Below are 22,459 nucleotides of genomic sequence, written 5' to 3'. Positions count from 1 at the left end.
ATGCACCGACCCTGAGAGACTAGGTGGTACGAGGCTATCTCCCCCATCCTACGTGGACAACCTTGCTACAAAACCCCCTTGTAATTTTTAAACGTGAGAATTGCAATCATTGTGATAATGATTTGAAAATCAATTATTTCCAAGATGCGAACACATCACACACACATTTAATGAGACATCACACATATTGTTTATGGAGTGCCCCTGTAGATGTTTCTATGCAAGACGATCAAAAAGAGGACTGGAAGACCATGTCATGAATAGAAAATGTGGGGTAATTATTAAATTGTATCATGTCTACACAGAGAAAGGAGTGACCTAGAAGCCACATTATATTTCCTTTTAATCACTGACTTCCTCCTTGATATCTCTCCTCTCTTCCCCCTTCAATTCCCCTACCCTCCCATTCTCTATCCCCACCTCACTTCATTTTTTTGTTGACAAGGATGTCAAAACCCACTAAACTCATAAGCGTAATAGAACTTGGGTGTGTTAGCTACTGCTGACAAAGACCCTTGTGAAGACCTGTGCTGTTCACACTCGCTGATCATTTTTATATATTGCCATGTAAAAATAAAGGTATTTTATTCTTGCACAAATCCTACAGTGTGCCTTGGATTATTTTTGAGGGAGACTTCCATTTTCTATTTTTCCATACCAATGCAAAGAGCCCTTCACAAGATGGAATAAGATGGGTATACCTGAAGATTCCTAAGAGCACAAGTATTAATCGGCAGAGTAAGAGTTTATTTCGTTAGTTTGTTTTGTTTGTAATGCTAGAAACTGGTTCATATAGACAAGCTGAAACTACCAGGGCCATCAGACAATTTTCTCTTGCCAATACAAAGTGGTATTGCGAGACAGGAAAGGCTTGGACCGTGACCAGGCTGGTTAGCATGCTAACTTCAGTAGACATCTCCGCAATACAATACATAAACATCTTTCACATAATGTTTCTCAACGCTTCTGTTTCTTCCCACTCTGTTGATAATGTTCATTAATTATGGCCATACCATACACATTATCTTATAGGCTAATTAAAATGTATTTTACACATTGCATGCTAAGAAAGTGGACTCCTGTTTACAGTATGCCTGTCTTAGTATATTTAAAGTATATAACTCTCATGCAGTTTTCATGGATATGTGATTAATACTGAAGGCAGATGGGGGCACAGCAAATTGTCTCAGAGAGCAATAAACAATTTGCTAATCTAAACATAATCACTGTAATGCAGTGTCTGGTCCATGATCGACATGTTCATGGGAAGATTTTCACGTTGTGATCAGCTTGTCAGCTGAAGCTGGCTGCCAAGTCCCATTTAACAGCCATATTTACAGCATGCTGCTACCAACTGACTACTGTAGCTGCTTGGTGAAATCGCTCCAGTAGGATTAGCAAAAAGTCTCATCCCCGCTCTGCCCTCACAGAGGATTTTAAAAAAACAATGAAAGACAAAAAATATTACGTCAACACCATCCTTGATTCTAAGTATAGCTCAGCTGCACTATCCTTGAGGCAGCATTGGCCAGGGAACAGACTCAATGGGAGGCTCTTTTCTCTGCCATATTCCTTCATTAGGGGGATCTATTTCGTTACAGGACTGACGGCTGGGATCCAGAACCCGAGGAGAGGCAGGAGGATTAGGAATGATTTGTCTGGTCACGGGAGGCCAGTACTTTGCGTTGACAGATGGTCGGAGACATCTCATTTCTGAAATGAGGGAAATCACAAGTGGAACGGACGAAGAACATAGCATACAAGATTCCAAGGACTGATCTAATGCCCACCAACAGTGCATTAACTCATATGGCAGTACTTAAATGTGAAAGCCTGCAGTGATCAAAGTGTTATTCCCTCATTGCCAGGGATTGGCAACAAGTGCCCTTAAATGAGTGAAAACTGTAATACTCCCGTGGCTCCAGTAAGTAGCAGTTATTTCCACTGTGTTGGTTTAATCTTTAGCCCCATATCTGATTTACCCCTGATTTATCTGCCCTGGAAGCTTATGAATGTGCTGCTGAAACCTAAAGCTGAGACATAAAATGTACAACTTTCCTAAAAGACCCATGATCACTTCTGGAAAAGATGCCCTACTTTTTCAGCATCAGGTAGTCATGTTCTTTAAACAGAGACAACTGTGACGGTAAATGGATTAATGGAACAGCCGTTACAACAGGAAACAAGAAAACATGAGCTCCCCAATGTCTCACCTAATCACCATGATATATTAAACACAAACATTTATGCTTGGGAGGTCAGTAATTAAGCTAAGTTACTCTCTGATTAACAGAGATCAACATACTTATCTTCTCAACTTCCAGTCTCACACCCTTCAGGAGATCTACCTTATTTTCAGTCATTATTTTGCAAATATTTTTCTTAGTGCTTAAACCTAACCAGATTTTCTATTCTGTTGAGAACATTATGTTTCTATGACACATAGTAATTGTATTTACTGTCAGTAAACACAGATGCACGGATGATACAGTCAGGGACATACCATTATGAGGATATATAGATGTTGTGTATCATGTTGGAACTTATAAGCTCCAACAATAATTTCACAATCATCAGGCGTTCAAGGTTCTGAAGGTCAAATGGATGTGATTTTGGCTGCTTTACTGACAAATACAATCTTTGCATTCTGATTACTGTAACTTTGATAGAAAATAATTACTATTTAGGTCATATGTTCCTTTAAACACATCTGCAGTTGATTGGAGGGTTAGTGGTGCATGTCTGTATGCTTTTTTGTTATCAGCAAAAACTTAAGGGCTAATTAAGTTTGCTTTGTTTATTATCTATGGCTTTTTATACCTCAAGTTTCTCAAAAACGTAAACGTGCATTGAGTAGGAATCTTAGTGTAAAACGTTCCAAACATAATTAAAATGATCAACAGAATGTGAAGAATTATTGGTTTTGATGTTCTGTCAAAGACACCTGTGTATTGTGTTCAGAGACATCTACAGACGTTAGCATGCTAACCAGCTAGCCCCAGTGGTCCAAGGTTCCTGTACTTGTGGTGCCAGCTCACAGCAATGGATATACTCGAGTTAGCTTTTAGAACGTCTAGCTACACAGCTGACTGAACTAACTGATAGGCAGCCATAGTTAGCAGTTACACTGGAGATATGCTGCCCTATATTTGGAGTATGAATTCAACAGGTGGCAAATTCTTACATATTGCTTCTTTTAAATGATTAACCTTGGAAACTAGGCTTACATATATTATACCATGGTGTGAAGGTTAGATTGCATATCTGTCATTACGTTTTTTTTCGACTTGCTTGCAGACTAATATTATTGAGGACAGATATTGGTTTGAGTGTGTAATGGAAAAAAATGATTAGAGTCACATCACTAGCAGTGTTCCCACACACCACCACGCAGGTATTTTAACAGACACCCAAGTATATGTTTTATTCAAATCATTTAAGCATTTTCTTTTAACTTTTTTAAAAAAGAGAATAACGATCGATTAGCAACAATTAGATGTTTTGCTGTTGTGAAAACAAAATCGTTTTCTAGGCAACATTAACATGTTCACAGAGGAGAAAAGCAGAATGACAGTCATTTAGAAGTTGCAAAATTCCTTTTGGATGGAGGCTCAAGTCCAATATAACCAACTGAACCCCTCCCCTCCTCCATGGTCACATGGTCATTCTGTGGGAAAAACTAACTGAGCAAACTCAACTCAACCACTCAGCTTCTTAACATTTTTTCTTGTTCTTATACAGACACAGAAATTAAGATATATCAAAACTTGTTTGGAAAAGGCAAAGAGATGAAAGGCAAAAAGCAAAATTTGGATGAGCTACAAAAACTAAGCCGTGAAGAAAGATCTGGAGGGGGCTTAAGTATAATCATTCATAATAATCTCTCTCAAAATTTGACATAACGATACTGATTTCGGTTTTAAATATCAAACATGTTAATTAGAACACCAGGCAGTCAGTTCATGAGAATTACTTACTTGAACCCTTCAAATTATTATGTTATTTCCCAACTGTAAACACCACCTAGATCCGAATGAAACAGACTCAGCGTCTGATCAGCCATGGTGCCCAAATCATAACTATAATCATCTCAACAATCATAATGTGTGGTCTCAGCTTTTTCTTTTAGAGCTCTTTGTCCATATAGCGTAAGTGCTTGGCTCTAAGATATATATCTATATATATACTATATATATATATATATATATATATATATATATATATATATATATATACTATATCTATATATATATATATCTATATATATATATATATATATATATATATATATATATATATATATATATATATCTATATATATATATCTATATATATCTATATATATATATATATATATATATATATATATATATATATATCTATATCTATATCTATATCTATATATATATATATATATATATATATATATATATATATATATATGCGTCGATTAGTCAACTAATCGCTCTAAATGACGACCACTGGTTATAGATTGTTTATTAGATCAGCAGTGCCATGCCAGAATGTGTACACTGACAAATGTAGCTCCTGATTTAAGCTGAAAATGTCAGATCAAGGAGTACACATTATTGATCGATGCAGACTGTAGTTCAGTTTTACTTATACATACTTTATTAGCCTATGCCATTCAGAACACCCACTAATATGTCCTGTTTCTTTTCCCTGTGCCAGGGTCACAGCTTACAGTACTGGACAGTAACTACACCTTGAGTTGATCACTGTATATACACACCTATTGGTTCATTCTGCCCTGTGTCTACACAGAATGGACAAATAAACCATTTTAAGCTGTTCATACATGGCATAATGCACATTCTAGCTGGTTACTCCTCCCAAGTATCTACCAAAAAAATGCCATTTGGGTCCAACTTGCACTTTTATTAGGCACCTGCTAATATGTCCATAAGATGCAGACCCTATATTTGCTGGCCAACTCTGCCCTAAAACATTACCCAACACAGCGCCGGAAGATCACATGATGAGAAACTAAATGCTACAACTGCAACACACTTACAATTTCCTATTTCCTACTGCTAGAAAAAGTTGTACTGACACAGGAAGCATTTCCACTCACACCCTTATTCACAAAAAAAGGCATCAATTCTGGTGTGCCTGCATATATACTCGGACATGCCGACCATCGTCGGCTTTCCATTCTCTGGCATATAATGCTAAGACAGGGGTTGTGCCATGGGTCAGCTGCACATTGCCTCAAACATCTCTGGTGCAAATCTGTCCACTTGGGAGAAGCGCCACATGATCCAAATTAGAAAGGACCTGTCAGAGACACAGCAGTGGAGTCCGTAGCCCCATTCACACTGCCCTTTGAGTACTGGGATCCTGCGCCAATTCTCAGCATCCTCCTCTGTGTGAAAGTTATGGCAAGGGATGAAATTTTGCTGCAACTCTGATACGTCTCCGGGGGTAGTATCAGAGGCGCAGCATAGGCGTTTGTGTGAATGGATAAGCTCGTGAAGCGTTCTGATGGTGTTCTCAGTCTGATAACTAAACAAATACTTCACTCATCAAATAAAAGATAAATGACCCACAAAGCAACGTTACATGACCAAACGAATATGGTAACTGGTAGTGTCTTTGGCAACTTATATAGGGAAAAAAAATACCGCAATTATATGTAGAAAAGCCTCTGTCATCCTGTCTGTCCTACCGACTCTTCGTCACATTTCTGCCCGTCTGTCTTCGGCAAAAAACTTTAGTCTCCTTCCACTATTTTTTTGTTATAGTTACTGTCTTAAAAAAATCACAGCGACGGTCAGCCCTCCCGACCAGACTTCAGTGAACTTTACCCCAGAAAACAATATCCCTCCCCGGGAGTGAGAGAGGCAGACATCGTCCTGTTTACTGATGGCGATTATGTAATTAAGAGCAAAAAAACTTAACTTTGTCACTTTCCAGGAAGCATGGTGGGTCTGGATCTCAATCACAACACATTATAACAGCATCCATATGATTATAAATAGTCAACGTGTACATGTTTAGATTAACAGAAGGACACACGTTGAAAATAACACACAGATGTCAAGATCATGATGTGTACCGTCATGCCTCTTTAGGATCTGCAGTGCTGGAGTGCTGTATGAATTGTCATACTGATGAGGCTTTAAGCCGGAGCTGCTTGGTTCTGTGTGAACAAACAAAGGCGGAGAATTGGAGAACCTCAGACCTGTCCTAAAACATGTATCACTAACAGAAAAACTTTGACACAGCCTTCTGTACTACTCCTCATTGAGAGTGTGTGTGTGTGGGGGGGGGGTTATCTACAAGACAGCTGTTATTAAGTCTGAAGGGTAGGCCTAGCTCTCCTTTAGGACAGGGAAAACAGGATTTACCACCTGCTCTCCAACTAGGTTTCACTTTGGTCTCTGATCAGTGCCACACAGAATGCAAGCTGAAGTGCTGTCACCCAAAGCTGAATGAAAAGACTTTTGTCTAGGTCATGTACCACTCTCCTTGATGCTAGCAGCGGCTTGCTCAGTTCAGAGGAACAAAAGGCATGGCCTGTGCAGGCAGACTGTGGTTACCAAGCACAGCAGATCATTCCATGGAATGCATTCATAGCTTAAATGTCATCCACTGACACTGCAGACGAGGAACAGAAAAGAGAAGTGGTATGACCACAAATCCTTGTGAGAGAAACAACTCTCCATACAACAAGCTGCTGGTAGTCTGTTATCATCATTCCAAAAGCCAGAAGTGGCACGACTGCAGATATACAAAATGTTGTGATGATAAAGCAGCTTTAGCCTGTCATTGTTACACAACTCTCACTTCTTTTCAGGACTATCTGATTAAAAATTGGAAATGGCACTTGAAAAAAGGTGGAGGCGAAAAATAAGGAGAAACTGCACTAAATGGTTGAAATCAATGATACCAAAGTAACAAGTTCAATCGGCCAAAAAGCTGCAGACAAGGGTCGACCAGTGCCAGTGGTGCAGGACTTAGTACAAAAACTAGGACCATATATGCTCACCGACAGCCTTAAGTCGGCCCCAAGGCCAACCATACAGGGCCCTGACACATAAAGAATTCCATTCAGCTTAAGCTCAACTGAACTGAGTAAGCTGATGACAACATCAAGGCAAATGTTTAATGGAAAGATATTATATCCCCTACCCATGTGCTGTTACAGGTCATAGCAAAATGACATTGTTGCATGTTCAGGAGACACTTCACACCTCCAATGTTCCAATAAACATGGCCATGATCACAGGTGAGAAGCCAGCAAAGGCTGGGTCCTTGTCATTGCACTTGTGACTCTGGTCGGCCAGAGCATCTGTATAGTGAGGGGTGGACCAGGAGGGGGATCACGTGAACCAACCATGTCCTTTTTCCTGCCACTGAAACTCATCACCTGCAGGTGTCAGAGGGGTTTGCCCTTCACACGTCAGTCACAGTTAGCAATGACAAGGACTGCTGTGTAAACCCACATTCCAGTTTGAGAGGCAAAAATCTGCCAAAACAAACAAAATAAATAGTGAGAAAAAGAATACGTAGCCCTCGCAAATCATGCTAATTTGAGAAAGCATTCCTTTTAAACAAGCAAAGAAATTATCTGAAAGATTTTGCTCAACCTTTAAATTGTACTGATATCTCAGTGCGTGCTTTGGATGTTATTATGTATTCTTCATGTACTGAAATAAAACAAATTCCTCTACATTCGGAAAAAAATAAATACACTTAAAGAACAATAAATGTAGCACTAATCACCTGTACCATAAAAGGTACAGGTTGATCAACAGCAAATTAGACTGTGCTTAACTAGTGCCACTAATGCTACTGTATATGTGTTTGTGAATGGAGGGTCAGAGACATGGGGAACCTCCATGTGCTCAAGCAAAGGCAGGAAAAAGAAGCCACGCCTAGTGTTTATTTGGTTGCTACCAACTATCACATGTGAAGTTTCATTTATTTATTTATCTATTTTTTTTTTCAGTTTTTGGCCTAGTCCACAATTACACAGATATTTTTAAAAACAACTGTTTTTCCTCCGGTTTCCAAAAAATTACGTCCAAACCAACTGTATTTCAAAATAAATTCTGTCCAAATGAATACGCAAACGCAGGCTGTCCAGCGATGTCAAGCGCACGCCAAAGCAACGGTGCAGTGAACTGATGCACTGAGGGATGCCATGAGCTTGGTAAAAGGGCGCAGCAAACACTCAGTCGATGACCCTGGGAAAAGGCGAGGTCTGGGCAGGGGTCACTGTAAAACTGACAGCTGGAGCCACGAGCCACCTTTGCCCCGAGCCTTTCCAAGCCAACCCAGAGCCGGTAGTGGCACACCGCCATGGAGGAAATGTAGCGGGTGGGGGTCAGCCAGCACCAGTGGGGGAATACCAAGGGGATTGCACCCACACAGAGCAGCCGTCCCTAACATCAAACAGAGGAGACGAGCCAAAAAAAATGGCTTTCCAGTCCACATATAAACACACTGACAATGGCGTTATCTTGACTCTGGCAGTAGTTTTCCAAAAGCTCAGTTATCAGCGACCTGAAATAGCATATATGTGTACAGAAGGCCTAAATGCATCCTTTTTTGCTTTAAGGAAAAACCTGTGTGCGTGTGTACAGGGCATTGATGACCTGTTTTAGCCTAAATTTTTGGAGGAAAAAAAAACAAAAAAAAACTCAGCTCTCAGGAATTGGCAAATAAACATATGATCACAAACAGCAGTGACACTATTACATATAGATTATCAGCAGGGTTTCCAGATTCACTTGTAACATATGAAGAAAATACAACAGATGCCAAAATAAAATCTGCAGATTGCGCACCAGCCGGGATGCAGTATGCACTGTCTGAACAGCCCAACAGGTTATGGGTGCCGTCTAAAGGTGGGCAGTGCTTCTGTGCGGTTCACTGCTGCCTAACAGTCAGTACCGGCCCATATAAAGCACACACCACAGCCGCACCGCGAACACCATCATGTGAGGGCATGACAAAATGAAAGGAATACACAAACTTTTCGAAATATAAAATAAAGACGGCATGTGGAAAATCGTGATGTTTTGATGTTGTTTATAGGTACAATAGCAGCCAAATGGACTGTAAAAAAAAGTGTAGCGTGAACTCTGGAGCAGGGGCTAACTAGTTATGTGCTTTCATGTTTATTTTCATTTTCTATGCAGAAGTTATTGTAAGCAAACATTGTTACTGGCTCTATACTGGCAAGATTACATCAGCAAAAGTATCATGGATGGTCAGGATATAGATTAAATTACCACTACCTGGGAAGTCGGAAGACAAATTGGCATCTACTTTTCCTTTTACATGTGTCACTCTCCATTTAAATTTCCCACATAATCTCCGTGTCTCAAAACAGTTAATTCAATATTGATGCTAAAGATGTATTGAATGATGCTAATTATTCTGCCACTCACATCTGCTTAAATTCCTGTTGACAGTGGCTTTCTTTACAAGACAATGCTGTTTTGTGTTTGCCTTGACTGTTAAACATACAACCATGTAGAAATAAAACATCACCTGAGGAGTTTTCCTGGGGAGTATTAATCAGTCAGATGCAGCAATCTTTCATTTCAAAACATATTGTTGAGATCCCACTTTCGTTGTAGTTTTCCCAGCCAAAGTGTTCATTACCAAGCTGGAATGAATGAATCACTTTTTAAGTCTCTTTTTGTAAGACAACATGAATGCTGTTTGTTTACCTTCAGACTTAATCTTATTTCCTAAATAGCAGTCACGACAATGTTACATTTATTAGAGCTTTGTTCATGTGGAATAATGCAGGTATCAGACTCGATAATTTCTATGGAAATATCTTTGTGTGCTGGCAAAAATGCGTTTTATCAAAGGTGATTCAGAAACAAAGCAGCACCTTTTAATTTCTAGTCTAGTCTACCCATTGTCAGAGGTCAACACCGCTGCCACCCTCTGCTCCTGCCTACTCCCCAAGGCCACATGCTGCTGGCCCACCTCCCTGACTCCCATCCTCACCAGCCAGCTGTCTTTCCACGGCTCTGCAGTACTGCTACTTTGATGATGGGGGGGTTAGAGAGGCTCCTCACAAGCTAGGCAGTGGGTCCTCACAGCGCCAGCCTCAGGGTGCTGCGGGCATGTACCAGTTAGTTGTCAATTGTACAGACAATGCTATCATATACCAGCTCCACAGGCCTTATTCCCACCTGCAGAAGCTGGGAAGCGGTATGAGAATGATGTCCTTTGATTCCTCTGGTGCTTTCAACACCATCCAGCCCCTCCTGCTTGGGGAGAAGCTCAAAGCGATGCAGGTGGATAGCATGGTTTCCTGGATTATGGACTGACTAGCTCACTGACAGGCAGCAGCTCATCTTCCTCCGGGGGAGTGTATTGGATACACTGTGGAGCAGCGCAGGGACGCCCCGGGTAACTGTATTGTTGGCTTTCAAGTTCATTCTCTACACCTCTCCTTTTAAATTCAAGTCAGGGTCATGGCAGCTCCACAAGTTATTTGATGACTCCTTTTTTGTGAGGGGCATAGGTTAGGGCAAGAAGAGGAGAACATGAGTCTGCCAAAAGACTCCTGTCTGCTTCTACAGGGGCGACCATTTTTAGCTGAACACCAGCGTGACAAAGGAGCAAGAAGAGGATTTCAGCCTGTCACTATCCAGGGTGAGGAAAGTGAAATGGTTGGTTTCAGCAGATCCAGCCAACATGTTCACATCATAACATCACACCTGACAAGGAGCAATATTCAGCAGTGTGTTTCTATTAGAGCCAATCAGGGCCAGAGCCGACAGACACCCCTGACTATTGCAGAACCATTTGATCTGATAATGAATTGCCAGTTGCACACATTCACATAAGAGACAAGAAGCCAGATGTAAGTGGGCGTCAGTGGGGTTTTCTGTCCAGTGTAAAAGGGGAAATACAGTATTTAAGAACTGAATATGAAGGCAAGATTAACAAACTGCTGAAAAGTTCTGGCAGGAGTTGAGGACTAAACTGAAGTCTATCTTAGACGACACTTTCCACCCGCTCTGTGGTGAGCTGGTGCAGCTACGGCGCATTATCAACTTCCACCTCATCTACCCAAGGTGCAAAAGCTGGCTGTTTAGCTGCTCGTCTGTGTCAACAGTCATCAGACTGTATAATAATTCTTGTCCAAATACCTCATATCTCAGCCAGCTTGAAGCCAGCTGAACTGTACTGCCCTGCACTGACAGCTTGAGGTACTGGACGTGCAGCCTCTTTTAGGCATTAGCCACATTCAAATTAGTACCACAAAGTCAAATTTGCATTCAGTTTCTGCCTTGCACCATTCAAAATTGTTAGTACTAAAATGTAATGAGCAATCAACACTTAACATCTGTTAGGCCACACAGATGTGTGTTCCTGTGTAGCATATGTTGAAAAACCATTGCTCCACATGTTTATTTGACCTCTCAATCCTACTTACAATCTAATTACTTACGTTGTTTTTACTTCCTCTTTGCCCCATCTGTAATGCTTATTTTCTATTCTATGCATGCACTGATTTTGTTTTTCCTTTATTGATTCCCGCTACTTTTGTTGCTGATCCCTACTGTGATCGGTGAAACTGTGTTTTCTAAATTTTTTTACTTGCATTAAAATATAACAACAGATTATGCTGTCAACCCTGTGATTCACGGCCTGTCTGGGGTGAGAGGTAGGATTCAGCCCCCTGTGACCCTCAAGGATAACCAGGTATATCTGATGGATGTACAGGCTATTATGCCAACATATTTTGCTATTCAAGCCTTTTCTAGGCACATTACAGTCCAACGATTACAGTTTATGTATATTTCATGATAAGAAAGCGCTATGTTTGTACAATGCAAGGCTTTGTGTGAACAGTATGTGTTTGTGTGTGTCTATGTGCATGTTTTTGTGTGGGTGGGTTGGTGGAGCGGGGCCCATCAGACATCCTTTCGCAGAGATTCTGACTTTTATGGCCACACCTGGTCTATTCTTAAACAAAGACCTACAGCAAACCCACGATACACTTTAAAGCCACCAATAAAGAGGAATACCAGAGTGAGGAGAGAAGAGATAAGTAAACACCATTCCACGTGATCAAGACACACAGTGAATCCCTATGCAGCAATCCCAGGATAGAAGAGGACATTCGAATTATATATGAGTATAATTACAGGCCACCGGAGTGTATTATAGAAATAGTCCTGTTATTTTTTTTGATGGATTAAAAAAAAGAGAAACTGCCAATCTTCCAAAAAAAAGTGTTACGAAAAGAACACAGCCTTGAAACATTCCGAGTCATAATTGCATTTGTATCACACGCTCAAATCAATACACAACACCCCTCCCAGCGCTAAATTTAACTATCTCAGCTCTGTGCATCCTCAGCGAGACATTAACCAACCCAATCAATAACGTTCAAGGGCAACGAGCGGAAGATGCTACACAACATTATCCCGTAACTTGGACATGACACGCATGCAGTGTCAGTAGTTACAACTGTTTCTTTTTGTCTGTTTTTTTTTTTTTTTTTTGGTTTGTTTTGGGTTTTTTTTTTTTTTAATCGGTTATGATGACCTTTAGTTACTCCTGGACCGCTGCACTTGGTCAGCTGTTTGGACACTGGCAAGGACACAAACACACTCACAGGAGGACATGATATCAGTGATGCGATGATGAAATCTAGTCACATACTTACTTTAGGACGGCGCTGTCCCCCTGTCTGACGGTGATGTTGTCCTTTAATACAGAATCCCCGCTCCTGGCCGGAACTCCTGCAGGTACAAGGAATAACAATTTAAGTCCGAGGACCACAAGGCATTTCCCAGGCACCGCTAAATAGCCACAAATGCCCATGTTTTCTTCTGTCACTGCGCAACTTCCAGGAAAACTTGAACCGTCGGATATTCCTTTTTTTATTTGTTTTTCTTTTGTTTTGCGTCTTGAGCTGCGGATCGCAGAAATTACACTCCACAAGACAAGATGCGATGTCGGCGACTGGAGCTGCGGACGACCTGTTTTTTTATTTTTTTTGTTCCAAGTAAACAGGCTGGTTATGAAATACTGTCAGTGTCGATAGACGTGAAAAAGTGTCTTTCCGCCCGCCAGCCGCTCGAGGAAACAGACTTCGGAGCAGAGAAAAGCACCGTGTTTCTGAGAGGAATGCGCACCGTCTCCTCCGCTCCGAACTATAATCGCCGTGAAATGGATGCTCTCGGTGAGATGCATCAGCCAAGTCTCCTTGTATGTGGTTTTTTTTCCCCTCTCACTCGGTGTGCTCTCTTTTTCTTATGGAGGCTGAGACTGTGTCAGGCTCCGTACACTGAATGCAAGAATCTAAATTCGCTTCTGTAGGCTATTTTTTCGATAAGTAGGCTACAGCTCCTGAAGTACTCCCCTCTCTCTGTCTCTCTCTCTCCCTCCCTTTCTCTCTCTCTCTCTGCCCCCCCCCCCCCATCGCAGGTAGCATCACTTGCCTGTATCATGACGACCATATGGTCTGCAGCCCACAGTGTTTGCATATTAACAGGGTTTAAATTAGTGGCTCTCAAACCTGGGCCCAGGGACCCCCAGTGGGTCTATATTTGGGGGTTTACAGGAGCCACTCTTTTTTATTAACCATTAACATGGCAAATAATAAATCATCAAATGTGACATACGTGAGAGGTTCATTTTAGTCTCCAGTGTGCACAGTTCAGTTGTTATCACTTGTAAAACGGTGGCTCTTAAAAGCTGGCAACCATCGATACTGTGGACGTTGCCCTTGCATGTCCATTTTTTTAAATGGACAATTTTTATCCCCATCACTTTTTTTTAAAGGCACAATCTTTTCAAATGTTTTTGAGAAATAGCTTGCATCAAGAAAAGGTAACAAACAAACAAGAACACTTTGCTCTCCATTGGCACCTGCAGCTGAAACTGCAGGCAGCTGCTTATTCTGGTGTGCAGTTATGACAGCTGATATGTACAGTGCACTTTAAATTAGGGCTACCATGTGCAGATTTGTTGAGATCGTACATTTAGTAAAATACGGCTATTGTAGCTAGCTAGCAAGCCTACACAGGTAGAATATGGTTTGATACATCATTGTGTCTTATCTGGCAGATTTTTTGTAGTCTGCATACTGAGATAGTGTCTCACAGTACAATGCTGCTTGCTGATGTAGTTTCCACCCCATCTCCTTTTTAACCTCCATGCAGTTTTGGCTGCTGTAAATGAGGCCACTGCACTTTTTTTCAATGTGTAGCGAGCTATTGTATTTTTCTACGATTGAGTGTCTTGTGGCAGCACCTAGCGGAGGAGATCGACAGGAGTAGTATTAGATTTTAATTGTGTGAAATATTGAATTAATTGCATGATATTTGAAATTCAGGGGCGGCTGTAGCTCAGTGGGTAGAGCTGGTTGACTGGTGATCAGAAGATTACTGGTTCGAATCCCGGCTCCCCAGGGCGGGACTGAGCTACATGTCGAAGTATCCTTGAGCAAGATACTGAATCCTAAGTTGCTCCTGATGTGCAGTTGGCACCTTGTGTGAAGGCAGCCACTGCCATCAGTAAGGGTCCTGCGATGAGCTGGCGACTCATTCAGGGTGAACCCTGGCCTACGCCCATAGAATGAAACTGGATTTGGCCCCAGTAAGCCCCGCAACCCCTTAGGGGGGAAAAGCGGCAACATCCCGCAACCCTCACGGATAAGCGGAAAAGAAAACGGAACGGAATGGATATTTTATAATCTAGATTGATAAACGTATAAAAAAAATATTTTTACAAAAGGTAAAGTAAGAAAAGTTTGATTGTTGAGTCTCATTTCCAACTCATCAAAAACTGGTGCTTTGGGATTTTAGGACAGGTTGGGCACCATCTCGAAGCAAGTCGTTCTCAATAATCTCAGTAAGGTGTTTTTGACACATTAACATTAGTGATATTGGGATATTTTTTTTATCATCAGGCTGATGACATGCACTAATTCTTTCCACAGTAAATGTGTAATTTGCACTGTTCAACTGACATGGTGTTCCTGCTGTGGATGTGATGCATTTGGATGATTGTTGTGTGGTTGAATTTTTTGATGAGCTGGTATGCAAATCCTTTCGACCGTCATTAACTAACCAGACCCTATGCGATCTCTCCAGGACATTGCTTGAAATCACGTACATTGGAGGTGTTTTTTTTTTTTTTCTCTCCATCTGAGCCCATGTATCCCCACCACATTTAAAAAGCAATTGAGGAATTTTTACATTTCAAAATAATGCCTATCAGAGAGTGACTCAGAGAACTGAGGCGAATTATAGATTTCAGACACTCGTACCTCAGTAAGCACTGTAGCATTCAAATGTTTTTTGTTGTTGTGCTCTTTGGGGATTTAAGATAGAGGTCCAGCCTGTGTTTATGCGACCATGACATAAAATGGGTCAAGAACCACTTATGGTGAGTTGAATGATAAGGAATATATTCACCATCTTCCTTAAGAATTTTTCTCTTGTTGTATGACACAGACCTACACAAAAATCAATCCATAAGCTTCAGGGCTGCATGTAATAAAACAGATTTCAGTGTCCACTATGTGTAGGCTACAACCAAGACTGCGTTACAAACCAGCCCTAGGGCCCTCGAGGCTTCAGAGAACATGCATCAATAAAGTTTCAGTACCTTAATTTCTTAAGTTTTGTGCCTGAATCTTCTTAATTTAATCTGTTCAGTAAAGCACAGTACGTGGTATTCCAGCATCAGAAAAAAAAATAGAAATTGTACATTTTTGGGGTGGAAAGAAAGGTTAATTCAGCCTGAAAATCAGTGTTTCCTCCCACTGTATGTTTCATCATCTGTATCTATAGAAACTAGAAACCTTTGATCAGAATAATAGTCATTTTTGTACATTTTGATTGTGCCCCATTGTTGTAAAAAATTAAATATGTTATGATGATTTCTAACCCCTATTAAAAATATCTGGGAGTCCTCAGGCCGTGCCGTGTCATTTTATTCAAACCAAGTAGGTGGATGATGGGTAATTTATATTGAAATGTTATGTTCACTTGCTTGTTTGATGGATATGCTGAGAAGGAGAGTCACTTTTAGAGAAAGGTTTAAAATTAATGAGAGTCTGAACTTCACTAAAGCACATTGACTTTGTTTACTGATGTGCTCCAGTGCCGTTTCTCCGTTTCCATATCTGTATGCATGGAGAGGCTGCTGGCCACTAGGGATAAGAGTGGCACTTTGCTGTGCATCTAACACTCAGAATTACTATGACAGCTTTTGAGTCTCATGAGGCAACTAAACAAGATAATTTCTTTACCTTAACATCGATTTGGCATGCTATTTAGATATTGGGACGGGGGACAACACATGACAATGCACTAAGAGCTTTGGATGCCATCACTGGGATAGATATAGAAGTGTTTGTGCAAAAGTGAAAGCATTGACTGCTTGTATTTGTAAGTGACAGTCTGCATTTCATTGTGGGTTCATCAATATTGTCTCACATACAATCTGCTTCACAGTAAAAGCCTTCCTCTTTGCAATGAACAAAGTGCACCACAAGATATAGGGCCAACAAGACAATTATATCTTTAACCAGGTGTGAGGCTTTCTCAAGATTTTATTGCCTTATTTTAAGTAGTCTCAACAGTGGAAGATAAATAAAACTGTTCCATCTACACTGTCCTATGTGAACATCCAATTTCTTTAGTTTTCACCATTTCATGGCAGTATTTTAACACCATACATTCAATGCAAATTCCAGATTATGTTCAGACTTAAGAGTGTCAGTTGCTACATAAATAACACAAAGAAATGTAAAGATTATCAGCAGTTTCCAGAAACATGCAGTGCTTTTGTGACGCAGGAGTATATGGTGTATAAAAAGTTAAAATGATGTAATTCAAAATAAAAAGGTGTTTAGTTAAAATTGATTACATTTAAAATCAGGCGGAAGAGCAGTCGTTAAAACCAAGAAACCACAATATGTCAAAAAACAGAATGCACACCGATTATTTATTCACTGAATAAATCAGCTTAAAATCACAGGTCAAAGTCCATAAAATGATAAGAGGTGAGAGCTAGTAAAAGAGGTGCTGGAAGGTTAAAATGAAGCTAAAACTAAGGGGCGGTAGAAGTCCAATAAAACAGTTCAAAGTCTTATCTGCGGGCGGAAGGCGGCAGCACGCGTACAGACGCCGGCGGGGTTATCTCTGTCACCGGGGAAGGGGCGCCAACACGTCCTCGGTTCGGTCCGTAACCTCCAGGCCTGCGCGCCCACCATCCCGACGTCCTCGGTGCCATGGCGTCCGCCGTCCTCGGCATTCCCGTCGCTCACCATTCCAGGCCCCCTGGTGCCGTTGGTATCATGGCGCCGCCGTCCCCGGTGCCCGCCGTTCTGATGCTGCCATTCGCCTCCACACCCTCTTGTCACGCCATCTCCACGTTCGTTCTCCTCTCTCCTCCCAGCTTTCTCTGCTCGCCTTCTTAAAGTGCTGCCAATCTCTCCCAGGTGCAGTGATTGCGTTTGGGAGTGTCACAACTAGAATAAGGTTGTTTCAAAATAAAAGCACACACACTCCCAGTGTACACGACATGCAATAAAAACACACAATTAAAAATACACACTAAAAAGCAGACATATAAGTTAAAAAACACTGGGAGTTTAAAATGCACAATAAAATTACCTTACCCCTGTGACACTTTCACATTTATTCTGTTGGTTGGGCTGGATAAACGTCGTAGTCATCATGTGAGGTAAAAGCCTGATGTTCACAGGTCAACTCTTGCTGTAACATGAGCAGCTCATCCCATTTAACAAAGTGCTGTTTAGTGTATTCAGAGGTTGCTATTGAAGAATTATGATGTTGTCTTGTGGTGGAGAAATTGAGCAAAGATAAGACTTAATTAAAATTATCTGCCTGGGCTGCAACACAATCCTAACAATGTGAAAGTCTTAATGGTTTTTAAATTAAAACCCCTCCCTGACTTCAGCAAAATCTAAGATATGTGGTCTTAATTAGAGTCAAGGGTACAAGGGGGGGGGGCAGAGGCACCTGTTCACAGATACCACCCTCACTCAATTAAAGCTGCAACACTTTTAGTCATGTGATGTCCTTTTTAACACCTTGGTGGCTTCTTATATCAGTTCACTACAATAAAAGCTTACATAGATTGAATAATAACAGCATCAAGAGAATGGGGGAAGGGTTACATGTATGTGCAGTATTTTCAGCAATCAGTTCTGCGCACTGGTGTTTAGAGGATAAAATAAGACTGCAATCCATTTCAATCCATGTCATGTGCATTATGTTTTTGACCCTCATGGTTCTGCCTTACAGTGGGTCAGGTGCATCTAATGACCTTGGCAAAGTTCCAGCACAGGCGAGGATGGCAGGCATGCAGAAATGACAAATTAGAATGGCACTGTTTGTTGCACAGCCCACATCAATCACACTCGATGTATCACACAAACAAGTATAGGCGGAGAGCAAAAGAAAAAAGCAAAACTATGTAGCCTAGATCAACTACTCATGCACTAAAATAGGAGGTGAGCGTATTGATTTTAACATGCTCAAATGAACAAAGCCATTTCACTTGAATCAAGGTCCTTTTGATTGGTTGCAGCCGTGTACTGTCCAGCTCTTCCCGGAAGATTGTGTTTCTCATTTATTTCACTTATACATGCAGTGACATTCACATAATTTCCTGCTGCGGCACATTAACACCAGACTCTGGGTGGTTTATATAAACAATCCATGCTAATCTTCATTCATATCATGCAAGGATGGGCAAAGCTACCAGACAATGGACCGGCCTCTGACCAAAGCAAGCTAATACCCAAGCATAAACATGGGTAGACTGAATAAAGAGCGCTCACTCAGTGGATTCAGTCATCTGCAGAAGCTGAGATTCCACTGGCACACGAACACTAATGTTATGTAACTTATTCATAAGTGGCTGACATCCTCAGGTCAGTCTAGCAGAGTTTGGGGAAATCTTTTGAAATGAGAAAGAACTTGTAAGTAGTAAAGCAGGAATCTAATGATACATGATATTATTTTGTGTTAGCTGGTGTTTAAAAGTAGTGTACTCAAGTAAAGGAGTTTTTACATTCTGTTTGAGTTTTAAAGTTAGAGAATTAATTGACAAGCATGCTGACATCACTGAAAGAAGTAACAGACTGTGATTTACAATTGAGTTGAAACTGGAGAGAGCATGGGATTTGTAGACTATTTCAAGGTTCAAGATTCTTTTAGGCTTCTTTCTACAAAACAGGGTTTTTTTAAACAAAAAAAAAGCAAAACACAAGAAAAGCTTTTTTATGTTTGAGTGCTGAAGAGGAGCTGAGGACTTGAGCTCACCGCCTGAGGAAAGAAGCTGCTCTGTAGTCTGGTGGTATGGCATCAGCTACTTCTGTATCTTTTGCCAGACACTAGCGAGGTGAACAGACTGTGGCTGGGGTGGGAGTTTTCTTTAAGTATCCTTTGGGCTCTGTGCAGACAACTCACCTCACCAATGTCACTGCATCCAGTAGATAGGTACCAATGATGTTTAATCAATCAATCAACCAATTATTCAATCTTTGTTTATATAGCGCTAATTCACAACCAAAGTTGAAACTCATGACTCTTTCCAATTGGAGCAGGTGTAGACCATCTTCTTTAATTGTTGGTGAAGGTTCTTTGTCATCCAGGTCATGGTAATTCTAAGTGCTGTATTGTATTATCATATCATAGCCTATGATACAGTTCTGTGGTTTTTTATATTATGCAATCATGAACAAAATATCCAGTCAATTCCATGGCTAAGTATTTCTGCTTTAGAACTGCAGTGTACCAAGGACATTAAAAAAAACCCAAAACAGATTTAGACAGCCAGGGTCTCATTTGACACAAACTTACGAAACCTAGGAACCAATCACATCAATGCACAGTGGGGCATTTCAACTCATTAACTCAGAGTTGCTGGGAAATTAGCTGTTTTAATTAAAAAGTCAGGTGTGCCGATGTAGCTAATTATCTGTAATTCGGAGGTTCTCTACTTTCAAAGAATGCAGCTACTGTGTAATGGTAGGTGGGGCTAGGGTGTCAATTTGCATATCAGTTCAACCCTGCATACTTAATTAGGCAAAGTTGTAGCATCACATCCAAGCCATTTTAAAGCCACATGGGGATTTTTTTCATGTAGAAAACCTCAAAATACTCAATTGATGTAACGTTCTTGACTTATTTTTTTTAACCCATCATATGATCTTTCCCTAAACAAAAGTCATAATATTTCATAACATTTGAACTGTTAGTCAGTATTGTTTTGAATGTCTAACCACACATTGTTTATTTTGTGTTATTGCTAACTTGACCATAAATCCATTCACATCCAAAACTGACATTTGAGGCACCTGGCCGAGCTGTCATATTTGATGAGTTGGAAGTGAGAATGTGTTGAGAGGGTTAAGGTATGAAAGGGCAGCAGTTACAATTGTCAATACAAAGTACAGCAAAATGTGAAAATATCCCATTGCCATTAAATAGAACTGCACTGTGTTCTTTTTTCCTTCTATTTCTGCCTTCAATTGTTTGCCATTTTAAAGAAAAAAACAGTAATCACCAAATCGCAACTAGAGATAATTACCTGTATAAATTTCAGAAAACAAAGAAAACATTAACACTTTTTTGTTGTAGTCAGTAAGCAATACCTGAATCATCTGTCAGATGACCAAAGAATTACTACAGTGAATGTGTCTGATCCTAGGACTTTGTGCTTACTTCTAAACAATTTGGAGACCAGGATTGCAAATCAATCAGAAACAAATAGCTGTTTTGTTATTTAAATGCACTACAATAATTTTTTGAACAACTGTCACTGGGTTGGCTTCTGAACATTCACAGACACTAGCGAGGGTTTATAGCTTTAGCTCAACAAAATTACTATTAGCCTGCAAAGCATCTGGATGTGTTAGCAGTAGGATTACATGGAACCTACCAAGGACACCAATTTATTTCACTATTGTCATATAACAATTAATCTCACATTGCCACAGCTAGATGCATTACCTCATCCCCATGCATCCTGCAAACAGATGGAATTAAAGCTGCAAGCAGCGATGAACAGGCCCTCACAGTCCACGCGCATCGGGGCATGCTGCCATCCGGGTGTGCTGCGTAGATGTATTCAGGGAAAGACCCTCTACATGTTTGAGCAAATTGGAGTAGATTGCAAATTGTATGTGGAAGTTATAATGAGTTGATGGTTTTAATAATAATAATAATAATAATTAATAATAATAATAATAATAATAATGCCTTTCATTTGAAGGCGCCTTTCAAAGCACTCAAGGACATCGCACATAATGACAACAGTACAACAAAAGACAGTACAAGTACAGGACAATTTAGTGCAAATAAATAGAAAAGTAAGAGGATGCAATTACATGGTGCCGGCTCGGCACAGAATTCAGACTCTGCTGTCCTCACCATACAGGAAGTCAACTGGGCCGGGTTAGGCAGGGCTGAGCTTCCGGAGTGAGAATAGTGCAATAGATAAGAACAGGCAAGACTGTGTGCAGGATTCAGATTCCGCAGTCAATAATGAAAATAGCCAACTTCCTGTTGGAGTGACAGTTTGGTGCGGTGGATGTTTTTTGTGCGTCTGGTGATGATACATATGCATACCGATTTTGGTTCATGTATGTGCATGTAGGAGGCGGGCCTTGGATCGTTAATATTCCAGCGGGCGCCATAGAGTCCCCTGGTAATGCCTTCCGTCAGCTATCGCCAGGAGGTCATTATCAATGATTCTACCAAGTTCCGTCTTAATCCGACCAACCAATGTGGAGGTAAAATACCTCAATTTAAACAGCGCCACCTAGTGGTCATCTGGCAACATTTTGAAAAAAAAACGGAGGTGGAAATGGGCGGGGCCTATATCACGAGATTCAGCACAATTCAGTGAATGCATTGATATAAGGGTTTTGAATGTGCAACAAAGTATATGTGAGGTATAAGCCGAAACACACTTTCCTTGATTATAGCGCCACCTAGTGGTGGAAATTGAGGATGACAATAGATTATGAAATTTTTCGGCAGGTGTGACGCTTGGTGAGTTTTGTGGTATGTTCAGGCGGTGAAAAATGTGATCATTTGGGACGAAAAAGTCGTCTTTCAAAAAACAATAGGGACCTCACAGGTCGAGATCTGCTCGGGCCCTAAATATGTTCATCTTCCATCAAGTCATTCGCTTTCAAAACGCTGTCACGGGAGGCGTTGGTGCTCAGCTTTTGTCCACAGGGGCCGCTATCCACCTTATTCCTGACTTCGTGAGTTTACCCATGGTTGATAGCGGTATTCGGTTATGCTCTTCCGGTTGAACTGGTTGAACTCGGTGTTTACGCTAGCCTAGCTGTCATGCTCGCTCTAAAAAACGGCTTTTAACACAAAGAAAGCGACAGAATGGATAAAAATCAGAGGTGGATACACAGTACGGATGTTTTACTAAGTCGTGA

The 22,459-nt window shown here is 40.8% G+C and overlaps 1 protein-coding gene across 2 annotated transcripts in view; it reads right to left on the bottom strand.

Moving 5' to 3' along the window:
- opcml (opioid binding protein/cell adhesion molecule-like) overlaps positions 1 to 22,459 on the bottom strand; it is a 626,228-nt gene that overhangs the window by 351,127 nt on the left and 252,642 nt on the right. Inside the window, exon 2 of one of the 2 annotated variants that reach the window (XM_030437862.1) lies at positions 12,677 to 12,752. In XM_030437862.1, the coding sequence (XP_030293722.1) occupies positions 12,677 to 12,752 (76 nt within the window). Of the gene's footprint in view, positions 1 to 12,676; positions 13,418 to 22,459 lie in introns of those variants that run through there. The other variant, XM_030437861.1, reaches the window with a different exon arrangement.

Source organism: Sparus aurata, chromosome 13 (genome assembly GCF_900880675.1).
Source record: "Sparus aurata chromosome 13, fSpaAur1.1, whole genome shotgun sequence".
Lineage (NCBI taxonomy): Eukaryota > Metazoa > Chordata > Actinopteri > Spariformes > Sparidae > Sparus > Sparus aurata.
The sequence above is the reverse complement of the archived record's forward strand: the minus strand, read 5'-3'. Positions and strand labels throughout refer to the sequence as shown.